This window comes from Stegostoma tigrinum, chromosome 30, assembly GCF_030684315.1.
Source record: "Stegostoma tigrinum isolate sSteTig4 chromosome 30, sSteTig4.hap1, whole genome shotgun sequence".
Taxonomy (NCBI): Eukaryota; Metazoa; Chordata; class Chondrichthyes; order Orectolobiformes; family Stegostomatidae; genus Stegostoma; species Stegostoma tigrinum.
The window spans coordinates 25,480,273-25,497,715 of record NC_081383.1 but is presented as its reverse complement, the minus strand read 5'-3'; the positions used below and the strand labels follow the sequence as shown (position 1 = coordinate 25,497,715).

Sequence of the window (17,443 nt, the reverse complement as noted above, 5' to 3'; positions counted from 1 at the left end):
TGTGTCATAATCTTGTAGACTTCTATCAGGTCACCCCTCAACCTCCGTCGTTCCAGTAAGAACAATCCAAGCTTCTTTAACCTCTCCTCCTAGTTAATGCCCTCCATACCAGGCAACATCCTGGTAAATCTTTTCTGTACTGTCTCCAAAGTTACCATTTTTTCTAACATTTCCACCTCCAACGTTTATTCTTTCCAGTTACCTTTGACTTGCTGCATTTTTCTTTCGGCTGTCTCAGGACAGTGGAACAGCGCTCTTCTGTTTTTCACCTAGGATATGATTACCAGTTTGATTCAGGCAATGCCCGACTTTCTCCAACCCTGGAATCCATGATTTAGGAATCTGAAGTTCCCTCTCTACATTACTAAAATATTTCTTAATATAGCTTATTAGGTATAGCCAAATGCCTTATAATTGAATACATTATAATTGAGCCATCAGTTACATTGAAACCATAACCTGTCCACCCAAGATATTTATAAAGTGTATAGGGACATGCTACTTTACATTAAGTTGTTTAAGATATTAATCTAATTATTCCTTTATCATTCACTAGTGCATTATAGTGAATTCTTAAATAGTTTGCCATTAACATAGTTTGACAACACAGCAAGCTCAATTGCTTCTGAAAAAGGATCACTGGGCCCTGAAATGTTAATTTGTCTTTCTCGCTACAAATGCTGACAGGCCTGATGAGTTTCTCCAGCAACCTCTGTTTTTGTTTCAGAGCTCCAGCATCTGTAATTGTTTGTTTCTTTTTTAAAACTCAGTTGATCTTCCATCACAGTAACGACACATAAAGATCACTCATCTTCACAGATCAAAATCTAAACCCAATCAATTATTTCTTCACTGTCTTGGCTTCCATATTCAAATATACTATTTAGTGAGTTGAAACACCATTTGTTTCCTCCCTCTGCTCTCTCCTCTCTCTCTCTCCTACTCATTCTGTGATTCTCCCCTTTCTTGAAGAGTACCAATAAATCTGAATGCTGCTTTTGCCTCAGCGAGGAAGAGTTGTCAAAGTGGCTGGGCTTGAAGCCAATTCCCTTCTTACCGTCCCCTGGGAATATTTGCTGAAGAACACAGTAGTGTGGAATTGTTTTCCTGGCAGGGCCCCAGCATCACATGAAACAATCAGGCTTTTGTGGGCAAGCTTTTCACAGCCTCAAACATTGCCTGTCTTCAATCGGATGTACAGAATTCTTTGTTCCAAAAGATAATTAACATTCAGAGAGTCCACAGCAATTACATTAATCAGTGCTGGACCGATAAATATTTAATTCATAGGAATCAGGTTTAATTTAAATCACATATGGCTGTAGTGTGCCGAACAGTTGGATGCTTGCTGATTTGATGGTCCGTTGTTTTGAAGTTGTCAGCAAACTTTCTATCTTAACACTTGAGAAAATATACAGAACGTTTGTGTAAAGTACTGTATTTATCTTGCTTATTCCAGCTTTTGCCCAATGCCAGGTGTAGTGTTCATGTCAGATTACCCTGAATGCTGTTATCTACCTGTCATTACTACATAGTGCAACTGAGAGTGGTGAGATTGAACCTTCCCTATTGCAGATGCACTGTCAGAAGTATACAGTAAACTTGCATTCACTCAAGTTGTTTCACTAGAAGCTTTCGGCAGTGAGATCCACAGACAGCCACTTCTGATGACAGCGCGTGTATTCTGAAAGGTTCAAGGCGATAGGTTGTGGCTGGATTTTTCTGCGGTTGCCAGTGCAGTAGCAAAGTGGGCTTTTATCTAGCCACATGTGATACTGTCAGGTGGTCCTTGTTTCACCAGCTAGCTGTGTCTCCAGCTATTTTGCGGTTTTTTTTGCCAGAGGTTAGGAGAGATGAAAATGACATTTCGGTGCACAAAAGAGTAGGAGCACTTGAACAAGTGAGAGCAAAAATGGCAAGTGCATCAAATCATTTCAAAGGAGAAGGATGAAAATATTGGACATACTTGTTGTCATGAGGACACAGGTTTTCGGACTAACCAGTAATGGCAGGGTTGCTGGCAGTCCAATGCATTCAGCAATTGCAGGTCCACAGAAAGCCACTTTTGTTTAATGTCTCAGGTCCAAAATCCTGTATCGCTCTCTGTTCAGCAGCATTAAAACACAAACTTTGTTCTCCAGTGAACTGATTCCCAGGCCATTCTTTCAATTTGTGCATTTCTACTGTGTGAACCATCTACTGCCATTAATCCTGCGAAGTCATTACAGGATGCTTGGCTGATTTCTGTGTTGCTGCTTGGAACAAATGATCACATAAAGTTTAGGAACGGGGGAAACCAGTGATAAATCACCTCAACTCCACACCATGATGACCACTCCCTGAATGTGAGGGAGGAACAAAATTGAAAATCAGTGAAACAATATCAGGGTGATAACGGAAATAATATTCCGAAAAGTTCCTTCCCAATTCCGTCAGGTGATTGAACCCTGTCCGTGAGCTCACATTAAAAGAAAGACTTGCTTTTAAATAGGACCTTTCGCTGAAGCAAATTACTTCATCTGCATTGAAAGTAAATGTGGCCATGTTGCAAAGGACCATAAGCTGTTCTCTGATTGGAGAGAGATAACTGGTGGTGAGTTTAACCCAAAGGTCACCATTTCTTGGAGAGAGACAAGGTAGAGAACACCCAGTTGTCATGGTGACCTCACCCAGTACTGGCATTAAACCTGCGCTGTTGGCATCACTCTCCATTGCAGACTATCCATGAGTGTGGCCACTGTTGTAAGAAGCACTGTCGCCAATTTGCACACAGCAAGCTCCCACGACCAACAATGTGATAACGACCAACAAATTGATTTTTCTGCTATTGACTAAAGGGTAAGTATTGACCAGGACACCTGTGAGACATCTCGTACCCTTCTTTGAAAAAATATCACAGGAATATTTGCCTTCAACTGAGGGCAGAGTAGGGCCTCAGTTTAACACCTCATCTGAAAGACAACCTTCATGACAATGCAGCCCTCACGCAGAATTGCATTGGAGTGCCAGTCTTGATTTGTATTCTTAAAGTAAAAAGTAAACCCACAGGTTTTCTGTCTGAGAGGTGCAAGGGCTATCAACTGGGCCATTGGTGACACTTGGGCCTTATTTCTAGACACCTACCTGTTTGATGTAATTGCTGCACCAGTCAAGAGCTGGTCAAGCTACCTCTTGAAAAATGAGAACGAGAAACATTGTGATCAGAGATAATGGGAACTGCAGATGTTGGAGAATCCAAGATAACAAAGTGTGAAGCTGGATGAACACAGCAGGCCAAGCAGCATCTTAGGAGCACAAAAGCTGACATTTCAGGCCTAGACCCTACAAGGGGGATGGGGAGAGGGTTCTGAAATAAATAGGGAGAGAGGAGGAGGTGGATCGAAGATGGATAGAGGAGAAGATAGGTGGAGAGGAGAGTGTAGGTAGGGAGGAAGGGAGGGGATAGGTCAGTCCAGGGAGAACGGGCAGGTCAAGGGGGCAGGATGAGGTTAGGAGGTAGGAAATGGAGGTGTGGCTTGAGGTGGGAGGAGGGGCTAGGTGAGAGGAAGAACAGGTTAGGGAGGCAGGGATGAGCTGGACCGGTTTTGGGATGCAGTGGGGGGAGGGAAGATTTTGAAGCTTGTGAAATCCACATTGATACCATTGGGCTGCAGAGTTCCCAAGCGGAATATCATTTGCTGTTCCTGCAATGTTTTGGTGGCATCATTATGGCACTGCAGGAGGCCCAGAATGGACATGTGGCCTGAGGAATGGGAGGGGGAGTTGAAATGGTTCGCATTTGAGCGGTGCAGTAGTTTATGGTGAACCAAGTGTAGGTGTTCTGCAAAGCGGTCCCCAAGCCGCGGCTTGGTTTCCCCGATGTAGAGGAAGTCACAACAGGTACAGCGGATGCAGTATACCACATTGGCAGATGTGCAGGTGAACATCTGCTTGATGTGGAAAGTCTTCTTGGGGCCTGGGATGTGGGTGAGGGAAGAGATGTGGGGGCAAATTCCTGCGGTTGCAGGGGAAGGTGCCGGGTGTGGTGGGGTTGGAGGGGAGTGTGGAGCGGACAAGGGAGTCATGTAGAGAGTGGTCTCTCTGGAAGACAGACAAGGGTGGGGACGGAAAATTGTCTTGGACAGTGGGGTCGGATTGTAGATGGTGGAAGTGTCGGAGGATGATGCGTTGAATCCGGAGGTTGGTGGGGTGGTATGTGAGGACGAGGGTAAATTCTCTTTTGGCGGTTATTGCGGGGACGGGATGTGAGGGATGAGATGTGGGAAATGCGCATTTCCTGCAACTCATCCCTCACACCCCACCCCCGCCACAACCGCCCTAAGAGGATCCCCCTCGTTCTCACATACCACCCCACCAACCTTCGGATACAACGCATCATCATCTGACGCTTCCGCCATATACAATCCGACCCCACCACCCAAGACATTTTTCCATCCCCACCCTTGTCTGTCTTCCGGAGAGACCACTCTCTCCGGGACTCCCTTGTCCGCTCCACACTCCCCTCCAGCCCCACCACACCTGGCACCTTCCCCTGCAACCGCAGGAAGTGCTACACTTGCCCCCACACCTCCTCCCTCACCTCCATCCCAGGCCCCAAGATGACTTTCCATATAAAGTAGAGGTTCACCTGCACATCTGCCAATGTGGTATACTGCATCCGCTGTACCCATTGTGGCTTCCTCTACTTCGGGGAAACCAAGCGGAGGCTTGGGGACTGCTTTGCAGAACACCTCCATTCGGTTCGCAATAAACAACTGCACCTCCCAATCGCGAACCATTTCAACTCCTCCTCCCATTCCTTAGATGACATGTCCATCCTGGACCTCCTGCAGTGCCGTAATGATGCCACCCAAAGGTTGCAGGAACGGCAAACGATATTCCGCTTGGGAACCCTGCAGCCCAATGGTATCAATGTGGACTTCACAAGCTTCAAAATCTCCCCTTCCCCCACCGCATCCCAAAACCAGCCCAGCTCGTCCCCTCCCCCTACTGCACCACACAACCAGCCCAGCTCATCCCCTCCCCCCACTGCATCCCAAAACCAGCCCAGCATGTCTCCGCCTCCCTCACCTGTTCTTCCTCTCACCTATCCCCTTCTCCCAACTCAAGTCGCACATCCATTTCCCACCTACCAACCTCATCCCACCTCCTTGACCTGTCCGTCTTCCCCGGACTGACCTATCCCCTCCCCACCCACACTCTCCTCTCCACCTATCTTCTCCTCTATCCATCTTCAGTCTGCCTCCCCCTTTCTCCCTATTTATTTCAGAATCCTCTCCCCATCCCCCTCTCTGATAAAGAGTCCAGGCTTGAAACGTCAGCTTTTGTGCTCCAGAGATGCTGCTTGGTCTGCCGTGCTCATCCAGCTCCACACTTTGTTATCTTTGCCTGACATCCAGCCTGGTTGTCACAAAAATTGGGCACTCGCCTTCCAACGACACTGATTGATGCTAATTGTTGCAACGTTTAATTACCTCCTTGCACTTGCCTGTCCTGGCAAGATAACAAGATTTCTTGGAATAAAACAGCCATCCGATGTTGGTGGTGGTGGCATTAAATACCAAGTCACTTTTCTCCTTTTGCATCTGATTAATTCAATTTTGGCTAAAAGCTTGTGGTTTCATCCCCTGAGCCACAGCATTTTCTGCCTCCTATCTCTCACATGCAACAATGAGTTTCTATAAAACAGTTTGTGAACTCAAAGCTCAGTGTCCTGCTCCAGGATCCACAGCCACACTGCTTTTTATCTCATTGTTCAAATTCTGTGCTCCTGACTGCTAAATAAGCTGTTGCCTATGTTAATACTTCAAAAGCACCGGATTTCCCATGCTTCCCTCCATTTGCCAGTGCTGAAACAGCTGGTGGTGTGCCCTTGTTGCTATAAAGAATCTGACCCCATAAAATTTACTAAAATCAAAGTTGGGCCTGGCTGACCCATTTCAAGCAGGAACCCTGCTGAATCAGAAAATCCTACTGCAAGCATCCAAATATTTGTCTTGATTACAAAATGTGTCAGTGTAACTCTCCAACAAACTGTCATTATTACAGATTATAGATGACAATGTTACTGTCTAAATGATTGTTATTATGCTTTGTAGATGAGAGTTAATGTGTTGGGAATGAATAATAACTTGGCTGAAGAATGGGAAAGAAAGATTACTCATTATTGAAGTGAAATCAGGGTAGAGGAAGTACTCACGCAGAGACCCAGTGCTCAGTGATAAAAATATCTCTATTTCCAATTTACATTAATGAATTGGACTCAGAAACGCAATGTGAATTCATTACATTTTTAAGATGTTCCCAAATCAACAGGGTCCATGGGATCAGCAGAGGTAACTCGAAGTTAAATAATGCATTGGATAAAACAGATTAGTGTTTGGACAATGACTGATTAAGTCAAACGCAAGTGAGAAGCTAAAATAGGCATACTACATGAGACAGGTTAAAGTAGTTAAGGGTGGAATTGAAAAAAACATAGATGATTAATTTTCATTTTTGGGGCACACCACCCCAATAGTCACTTTCTGCCCAGTGATAATTGTGAAGATTCATCCTTTAGTATGTTGAGTAATCTCAACATTCAATAATTTACAAATTCCACAATGCTATATCCCATCAGAGCAAATAAAGCAAGGCAAGATTTCTGTCCACACATTTGCCTTTGGCCCGATTCTATCCCAAATCCAGGAGCTGGGGATTTGAAGAATGTAATAAGCGCCCTTATTACATGGGATGTGGACTTTGCTGGCAAGGCCAGTGTTTATTCTAATCCCTAACTGACCTTGAAGTGGTGGTGGTGAGCTGCCTTCTTGACCCGCTGCAGTCCGTGCCAACAATGGCATGATTGGGGTGCCCCCCCCATAAAACCAATTGAACTTCAGAGCAGTAGCAAGTTGATCCATTGAGGAAAAACAGGACTGTCTAGCTTGCATGTTGCAACTCACCAATCCCAATCAATCCCACTTTGCTGAACAAAAAGCCAATCAGTCAGGCCCAGAAATATGGAAGGTTGTTATATGAAACTTCCAAGAGAATATGCCTTTCAACACATGGTAACTTGTCAACATGTAGAATTTGACTGTCCAATATTTTTGTTTTACAGATTCCATTTATATGGCTATGAGCTATAAAACATTAATGCCCTTTAAAAAGTATTGAACTATGTGCTGACAAATTTGACAGAGGTCACCTGAAGCTACTGGGAAAGATCCAGTGGCAAAAAATTGCAAGGAAGATTATGGTGTCAAATTTTAGAACATAGAACATAGAACAGTACAGCACAGAACAGGCCCTTCAGCCCACAATGTTGTGCCGACCATTGATCCTCATGGATGCACCCTCAAATTTCTGTGACCATATGCATGTCCAGCAGTCTCTTAAATGACCCCAATGACCTTGCTTCCACAACTGCTGCTGGCAACGCATTCCATGCTCTCACAACTCTCTGCGTAAAGAACCTGCCTCTGACATCCCCTCTATACTTTCCACCAACCAGCTTAAAACTATGACCCCTCGTGCTAGCCATTTCTGCCCTGGGAAATAGTCTCTGGCTATCGACTCTATCTATGCCTCTCATTATCTTGTATACCTCAATTAGGTCCCCTCTCCTCCTCCTTTTCTCCAATGAAAAGAGACCGAGCTCAGTCAACCTCTCTTCATAAGATAAGCCCTCCAGTCCAGGCAGCATCCTGGTAAACCTCCTCTGAACCCTCTCCAAAGCATCCACATCTTTCCTATAATAGGGCGCCCAGAACTGGACGCAGTATTCCAAGTGCGGTCTAACCAAAGTTTTATAGAGCTGCAACAAGATCTCACGACTCTTAAACTCAATCCCCCTGTTAATGAAAGCCAAAACACCATATGCTTTCTTAACAACCCTGTCCACTTGGGTGGCCATTTTAAGGGATCTATGTATCTGCACACCAAGATCCCTCTGTTCCTCCACGCTGCCAAGAATCCTATCCTTAATCCTGTACTCAGCTTTCAAATTCGACCTTCCAAAATGCATCACCTCGCATTTATCCAGGTTGAACTCCATCTGCCACCTCTCAGCCCATCTCTGCATCCTGTCAATGTCCCGCTGCAGCCTACAACAGCCCTCTACACTGTCAACGACACCAATATTGCTGCTGTGAAGTGTCCTGTAATATTTTACTATGTAAAAAACACTATATAAATGCAAGTTGTTGTGTTCGTTTTTACTTATATACATAAATCTGCAATCTCTGTTCACGTGAGCTGCGTATCTTCAGCCCATAGCTTGTATACCTTATCAATAATCTCCTAGGGTAAAGGGGGATCATCCTCGAAGTGCTATCTTTATAGATATTGACAGGCAGAGAAATCCAATTAAACTTTCTCAGTCTGCTCATACCTGCAGTCTCAGCTAATTTGTTGGAAACAGATATTTTATATGGTACCTTATTTTACAAAACACGCAATCCTGCCTCTTTCATTTCCTCATTACCTCGTTTGCAAGGAGGCAAAGAATTCTCATTATTATTTCCTCAATCAAAAATATAATAGTCTCCAGTACTTAGTTAAATGATAGGTGATGTGTTTTGTAAGGTTGCAGTATTTAATGACAAGGAAAAATCATTTTCTTTGAGAATTACAGTAAGGTGGTCCCTTCCATTTGGTATCCACACCTAAGGCTACAATATTAGTTCCTGGAAGTGTAACGTTATAGAGTTACACCATTTCAGTACAGTTTGTGTCAGTTACATCGTAGTGCCAAATTGTGTTTGGGCATATTGTAGTGGTAACCAGATAATGTTGGAGGGAAGTATAAGTGTAAACATGGAAGTATGGTACTAATCCATATTAGTAAGTTCAAGTTACGAGTGAAAGTTAAATGATAGTGTTTAAGTTATGTTAAAAATGTAAGTAAATCATGTTAATTTTATGAAGTAAACTGAATTTCAGAGAGAAATGTGAAGTGATGCTATTTGGAAGTTGGAATGGAAAGCGGTAACATAGATTTAATTACACATTTACAAAAAGTATGCACAAGAAACTGGTGGGTCCATGAGTATCAAACTTGGAAGGTGTAAGGACACATTGGAAGGGTTGTTGGCATACAATATGGAATCTTGAATAATGAATCAAAGATGTTGTAAGATGAATCCTTAGCATAGCTCCTCATGTTATTCAGTCTATCTGGTAGATTAGTTGCCACCCTCCTTTTCCCTGGTTAGGATCTACAAGACATGCTTTATCTACCCTCCAGAGGAAAAACAACTGGTAGTCTGATGAGAAGAGACATTTGTCTTGAACAGTATGTAGTTTATTTCATAATAGTAATTAGGTCCAAGTTACCTTGATGTGATAGTCACTGCTACTTATACTTTGGGGGAGATCTGCAGTGTTACATCAAATTCCTTCAAGATCCAGCACTGTTGTCTGTCCCAATTCCATGTGACATATCCTAGTGGGCGATGCTTAATGCACTCCTCAGCATTGATCCTTTCAGACCCATGCACCCTTCTACAAATAAAGGAAAGGCAGAAATGCTGAAACTTAATAAAGCTCTGGTTAGATGCCAACTAGTATATACTATTCTGGCCACCACATTTCAACAGAGATATAAAAGTGCTTGTGAGAATGAGAGGAGATTTACAAGAATAACTTCAGGGATTTATTTCATAAATTAGGTTGGAGGAGTTGGGACTGTTCTTCTTGGAATGGAGAGTGAGGCAAGATTTGATAATGGTATACAAGCTTATGACAGGCTCATATAAGACAGATGAGGAAAACCCTTTCCCTCTAGTTGATGTTATAAGAACCAAGGGGTATTATGAGAAGGACTTGTTACACAATGACCTAGAACACATTGCCCATGATGATATTAGAAGCAGAAACAATCAATCATGCCAAAAGGAAATTGGAAGGATGTTTGAAGGAAATAAGTTGCAGGGTTGAGATGATCAGGGTGGGTGTGACCAATTGGACTGGACAGTATGGACTTGATGGGCCAAATTACCTCAAGCTGTGTTGTAAATGGCTGTATGAATCCTGTGCCACTCCACAGGTTGTTTGGAAAGCAGTGTTTCTCTAATTCATTTATGGGGTGTGGGCATCAGAATCTAAGCCAGCAAATATTACTTACTCCTCTAATTCCAAAGGAATGTTAAGAATCAACCACAAAGCCGTGGGTCTGGAGTCACATGTAGGCCAGATCAGACAGATTTCCTTCCCTGAAAGCATTTGTGAACCAGATGGGGTATTTATTTTAGGGTTTTTTTTAACAATAATCAACAATTATTTCATGGTCACCATAATGCTAGTCTTTAGATCCAGACAGTTTTTCCATTCAGTTTTCACCATCTGCCATGATGGGATTTGAACCCTTGTCACCCATGGTTCTGAGATTATTACTCCAGTGACATTGACACCAGCTCCCTCAAGTTAAATTATGAACAGATTGCAAAACCGATTGCTTTCACGGTGAATGTAATGAGCAAGCTGTAAGAAACTTTGCAATAATGATCAGGTACTTCTAGTGTGAATGTGTCTGCCCTGTAATTTCTGCCAGTACCTTCCAGACCAGTCTACATCTAAGTTGTTCTCTTGACTTGTACCAATCAGGAATGGCAGCTCTGGACAGCAAAGCATCTGGTAAAATGGGAATCCGAGCTGTCGTTTTCTACATGGTAACTACTATCATCGCTGTCTTTATTGGAATTGTCATGGTAATGATCATCCACCCTGGCAAAGGATCAAAAGTTGACCTACATCGGGAAGGAAAGATTGAGAAGGTGCAGGCAGCAGATGCTTTCATGGACCTAATCAGGTCAGTGAGTCTCTAAATGAAAAGTAACTGGTTGTGTAATAATCAGATAGGTATCCAGTTGGTGGCTTCAATGGACTTGTATGTTGAGAAACTGGCTTTGAGTTGAAAAACAGACTTAAGGCAATAAGATGAACATTTCTGATCCTTTGATCTTTTGACTAGAATTTAGGGATGAACATGAATAGGAAAGGTTTGGAGGGATACAGGCCAAACATAAGCAAGAGGGACTGGTTTGCTTGGGAACATGGTCAGCATGAACTAGTTGGACTGAAGGGTCTGTTTCCATGATGGAATACTCTATGACTCTATCACCTTGTTAGGTTTGTGCCTCCTTCTGGTTTCTTGGAGAGATTCCAACCAGAGAGGAGCTAAGTGGTTCTTCCCACTCAACAACACTTCCATTGTCAGGCCCAATGGAGACTGGATTACTAGATTGTCATGTTTCTCCAGAAACGCCACAAGCCCTGCTCAGTGTGTAAACAATGGCAAATTCTTGCTTTCATGCAAACTCAAGACGACACTAGCAATTTTTCTTGACTTCAGCATGAAGCAAGTGCCACATGATAGACAACAACGATAATTGGATCCCACTACAATGTATCCAAACAGCAATTGAGAGGCAGCTAAATAAAGGAACAGCCAACAAATTGACTTGTTCCTATTGATAATTTTAGCCAAAAGTAGCAAAATACTGTGGAGACTGAAAATCTGAAATAAATACAAAAAATGCTGGATAAACTCAGCAGGTCTGGCAGCATCACTGCAGAAAGAAGCAGAGTTAGCATTACAAGTGATGACTCTTCTTCAGATGAAGAAGTCATTCTGGATTTGAAATGTTAACTTTTGTTTCTCTCTCTAAAGATGCTACCAGACCTGCTGAGTTTCTCCAGCATTTTCTGTGTTTGTTGTAGCCAATTTCCAATGATGGAATAGCAAGCTGCTGCAGTGAAACCCGACTTCACACTGTTCACACCAGGCAAAGCTTCTGGAATTCAGGGCATTCCGCAGAGCAGTAATTTATCAAACACAACTGCTTTTGCTTTTCATCTCCTAATTTTATGACTCCTATGCGTTTTAAAATATCTTACCTAAGACTTGCTTTATGATAACTTTTGATTGGTTTGATATAACTGCCCAAGGCAGCCTTATGTGCCCTACACTTTACTGTTTATTCATTCTCATAATCCAAAGTGTAGAGCAACAGCATACATGCCACAGCACAGATTGAAGTACAATTGCATAACTCTTGTCACTGTGCTAATTCTCACCCTTTATATTCAACAGGAATATGTTCCCACCCAATCTAGTTGAGGCTTGTTTCAAACAGGTGAGTAATTACTCAGCAAAGCCCCAATTTTAAATCTGTTTCTAACTGATACCTACTCTTTTCAAGAGGAGGGAAACTTCTCTGGTGGCTGGGGTTATTCAAGCTAGTACACCCTTTAAAGTCCTCAGATGTTGCTACGCCACAAGCTGGCAGTTATCCCACTGAGGCTGCGGAAAGCTGCACAAATCCTTCTAAACAATGGGATCAATCCCACAAAGGAATCAATTACATTCAAAAGATCCTCCACTGGGCACTGACATTTTTAAAAATGTTTTTGTTGAACTCTTTTGCATCCCAAAAATATACCATTAAAAAATATTCAGTAAATTTTTCTTGTTTTCCTTTAGGTTACTTCATCCATCCCTTTGTACTTCACTGTTATATGTAGGAAAATATTATAATTCAGATAGTTATACTTCCCACTGTACATTAGAATTAATTCACACCTTGATTATTATAATGCCTTCTTGGCTGATTTCACTTTGACTGTGCTTGGTAATTTCCAACTTTTCTAAAATGCTTGTATCTTGTCCCATGTGGAATCATGCTCCTCAGACATCTCAGTTCTTACTGGCCTACGTGGCTCTCTGCCATTCAACATATCCAATGTTAAATAGTTGTCTCGTATTCAAAACTTTACATGGCCTTGCTCCAGTCTCCCTGACAACTCTTCATAGTTGACTTTCCTTCCTATAGCCTTATGATCTTGGCCTCCAAAGTGTCTCATCTTACCATATTGGCTGCAGAGTCTTCCACTACCTAGGTACTGCTCTCAAAAATTCCTTTCTCTGACCTTTCTGAGTCTATGCCTTGCTTCCTCTCTCCTATCATTTTAATTCTGTGTCAAATTATGTCCTCTGTATTATCAATCAATTCCTACACTTTCCTTCCTTTGGCAAGGAGAAGCACCCCTCTTTTGCTCCCTTGAAAAATCTTTTACTAAGTAAAGTGCAGAAAAGTTGTTGCAAAATATTTTCCTAGTTATATGTCCTCACCTGGAGCCATAAGGATCAGATGTACCTCTCAACTGATTTCCCACAGCTTCAGCCATAAGGAGCTGCCTCTAGGACATGCTATCTGAGCCCTAGGAGTCCGACTAGCTCTCCACCCCAGAAAAGAAACTGGTTAAGAGTGTTAATGGGAACTGCAGATGCTGGAGAATCCAAGATAATGAAATGTGAGGCTGGATGAACACAGCAGGCCCAGCAGCATCTCAGGAACACAAAAGCTGACATTTCGGGCCTAGACCCTTCATCAGAGAGCTCTCTGATGAAGGGTCTAGGCCCGAAACATCAGCTTTTGTGCTCCTGAGATGCTGCTGGACCTGCTGTCTTCATCCAGCCTCACATTTCATTATCTTGGTTAAGAGTGTTCCCTTCTCCCCTATTGTCTCAAATGCTTTTTTTTTAGCTAGATTGTAATTTTCCGAGACATTGTAAAGGTCCAAATAAAACTCCTCAGAAAATATTCCTCCACCAAAGGGAATAGCAATTGGATTTGCCAAACATTTGAAACAGAAGATTAGATGAAACAAATTAAATTTTAAGTAAACACCTAAATTTAATATTATAAGAAAACACACATATTACGAAGAGTATAAATCACAAAGCTAAATTGATATCTTGAAAATCAAAGATAACTAGAACTTATTTCTAGGAGAGAACCTAATCTTCAATCTTTACTTATTACAAAAACTAGACTTTTAAAAATAAGGCATTCAAACATCAAGATAGTATTACTTTAATCCTCAAGCATTTGAGATCTGTTATGTTCAGAAAGAGTCTGACCTGGGAGGTGACTGATACTCATGTCTCTCTGCTGACAAATCTAATCATTTAGATTAAGTTGTGATATTTGCAGTGTTTCTTTTGATGTCATATGATTAAAGGTGGCTTGGCAGATGGTCATTCCAACAATTATAGAAGGTTCCTAATCATTATCCCATATTCTGTGAGACGGCTTTCCCGTTGTACTTTGGTTGCCTGGTCAATTTCCAAGAACAGTTTTTTAAAATATTTTCTTGAAAAACAAGGGCTAGGCCACAATCATTTTGGTCAATCTGTTTCATGAAGGTATTTTGTCTAATAAATTATTAAGACTCGGTGTGTGGCTCCCTTTATCAGATTGTGGTTTTACCTAGCTAGGCAAGCATTATATTCTAGGATGAGCTGTCATCACAGTGATCTGCAGGATAGTGACTTTTAGGTGTGTGTATTTTTTGGGGGTTTTTAAAAATTCATTCATGGGATGTGGGCATCACTGGTTAGGCTAGAATTTATTGCCTATCCATAATTTCCCTATCCATAATTTATGGCTCCAGGTGAGGACATATAATTAGGGTCTGGAGTCACGTGTATGCCAGACCAGGTAAGGATGGCAGTTCCTTCACTAAAGGACATCCAGACCCACAGTTATGTGGTTGACTGCCCCCGGGAAATTCTTTATCTATATTCCGTATCAGCAGTTGTTGTGAAGGGACTTAACCATGTCATACTTTGCCATTTTTCTCCTCAAAAAGAATGCAGCTTGCTGTAGGTTTACATCTGATCCTTATGTCTCCAGGTGAGGACATATAATGTGGGTCTGGAGTCACATGTAGGCCAGACCAGGTAAGGATGGCAGTTCCTTCACTAAAGGACATTAGTGAACCAGACGGGTTTTTCCTGATAATCGACAATGGATTCATGGTTATTATGAGACTCTTAATTCCAGACTTTTTTCCTATTGAATTCAAATTCCACCGTCTATGGATTTAGAACCTGGGTCCCCAGAAAATTACTTTGTTCTCTCAATTATTCTTTATCTGTATTCTGTATCAGCAGTTGTTGTGAAGGGACTTAACCATGTCATACCTTGCCATTTCTCTCCTCAAAAAGAATGCAGCTTGTTGTAGGTTTTACTGACAGTAACTTTTGGGTCAGCTTCTTGTGGTCATGCAATATGTTTTTGCCTTTAGTTCCTTCACAGTTGCAGAAGTACTCATAGTGATAATTGTTGCAGTCATTGTGGAAGCCGTGCATTAGTACCTTCAAAATAGTCCCAACCAACTAAGGTGATACAGTAGCACCTGATATTATTATTATTAATGCAACCGTGGGATTTTTACTAATTAAAATCAGAGCAAAAAGACCCTAGGCCTTTAAATAACACATAGGAATGAACATACAGGAATCTAACACATACATTTAAATCCATATCTCTGGTATTTGATATTTAGTATTAACTTTGTTATTTTAATAACTGTCCATGTCTCCAACACAGGGAGCATCCACACAGCCACAGTCATAACATGTATATGTGCTGCCTTAAAAATGCATCGTATTAATTAGTATGCTGTTTAGACTCCACTAGAGTCTGATGAATAACATCTTAAAATCGAAAGGACTTTGCAATTCTCCAGACACTTCTAGAGAGACTTGTTCCAGACCCAGCAGCCTTCAGCTAACGTCAGCACAGCAAGCCATATCATTACCATCAGCATCATCAACTTATCCTCTGAAGAGACTGTGCCAAACAAAATGAACACACTACAAAGCGTCATTTATACACCTAAGAAGTGCGGATAGAATATGTGGGCTATTTTTCCTTTAAAGAAACTACCAATAACACAGTGTAACAATGTTTGGCAGTGTAAGGAGGACAGAATGCCCCCTGAAACAAGCTGTATACAGACATCTCCTCGATAATGTTACATCCACTGAGATTCAGTGAGACAAGTGAAGGCAAACTGTAACACAGGAAGAAGTAATAACAGAAGAAACAAAGCCAGAAAGGGTTGTAGCAGAGGCGGTGTCACAGTTCAAGCAAGGTTCCAAAATGTTTAGCAAGATATAGAATCAGGACAAAAAATAATTTTCATACTCTCAGGAGGTTTTTAAAAAATCAACTTCAGAAATCATCTGAGAAGGTAAGGTATGGCGTTACACTGAATCTTGTTAAAGAAGAATTGGGAGACTGTTTCCAACCCTCTTTATCATCTGAATGCATTTGTTGATAATGTTCCCAGCTGCCTATTGTACTTTGTGAGTCCATGACACTTGCTCCCATCTTCCATTCCTGAAACTCATTTCCAGAGAGGAGTAATGTTGATTAATTTTGCTGGTCCGACATTGGGACTATGCAGGCAAGTTGGCTAAGTGGAATAAAGGTACAGATCAGCCATAATCTAATTGACTGATAGAATTGGCTTGAGAGTATTGGATGTTCTTTTCCTTTCCCAAGTTCCAAAGTAAGAAAGAGGCAAATGGGGAAAAAGTAGAAGAAATGTAAATCTCTGAATGGTAACACTCATATTATTTTGTCTTTTACAGTACAAGACAAATTATGGCACACGAAAAATCTTGAGACCTACATTATCATCTATCAATTTTACAACCACCACTGAACCACCCATGATAGAAAACATCACTGCAGCATTCAAAAATTTGCAGGATTTAATGTTTGTTGAGGAGGTTATTCCAGTTGCTGGTTCGTCCAATGCAGTGAATGCGTTGGGTCTCGTTGTCTTCTCCATTGCTTTTGGTCTGGTAATCGGCAATATGAAACAGCAAGGCCAGGCACTGAAGGAGTTTTTTGACTGCCTGAATGAAGCCATCATGAGACTGGTTGCAATTATAATCTGGTATGTTTCAAGGTTGTGTTTTTGTTTTTTTTAATTAGAATTCTGGGCTGTAATTGGTTGGCATCCAACAACAGGTGGGGGATTACAACAGACAAGTTAACCAGGCTTCTTGAGTGGAATGCATGCCACTTGCTTACCTTACATTATGATGCTGTCTAGGTTCAGCCAGAATTTTGTGTGTTGTTCATTGACTTGATGCATTAGCTGGAGACCCGCTATTGTTGGTAAATTGCACTTCTTAAAGCTTGCCTGCACTCTTAAAGGAGCACTGTGGCTGCAGCAGGTGCTGGAGGTCATCCCACAATTGGACCTGACTTGGAAATAGGAGAAGAAGAGGAGAAATGGGAAAATAATGCAAACCATGAGAGAATGTTTGGATTTTGCACTGGTAGTCTTGGTAGAGGTGATGTAAATGAAAATGCAGTGGGAACAAGGAACTGCAGAGGTTAATGTCAGGTGTGTAGTTCCAAGGATTGGTCATAGGATGTTTAATAATCTCACTTGAATGGTCAAAATCAGTGAATGGATCTCCAAACACCATTCTACCAATTGCATTACTCGCCTCAGCTTAAATCGCCATACCCCACCTCTCAGCTCCCCATTAGGATTTACAACTAACACTGTGTGGTTCATTTCATCCTCACACATTTAATACAGTTGCAATCCTCACACCCACATCTCACAAACTGAACACACTGTC

At 41.9% G+C, this 17,443-nt stretch overlaps 1 protein-coding gene across 3 annotated transcripts in view; it reads left to right on the top strand.

Annotated features, from left to right (window-relative positions):
* slc1a6 (solute carrier family 1 member 6) overlaps positions 1-17,443 on the top strand; it is a 91,507-nt gene that overhangs the window by 50,860 nt on the left and 23,204 nt on the right. For all 3 annotated transcript variants that reach the window (XM_048559968.2, XM_048559969.2, XM_048559971.2), the window contains 3 exons: positions 10,591-10,795; positions 12,080-12,122; positions 16,433-16,743. In XM_048559968.2, the coding sequence (XP_048415925.1) occupies positions 10,591-10,795; positions 12,080-12,122; positions 16,433-16,743 (559 nt within the window). The remainder of the gene's footprint in view (positions 1-10,590; positions 10,796-12,079; positions 12,123-16,432; positions 16,744-17,443) is intronic.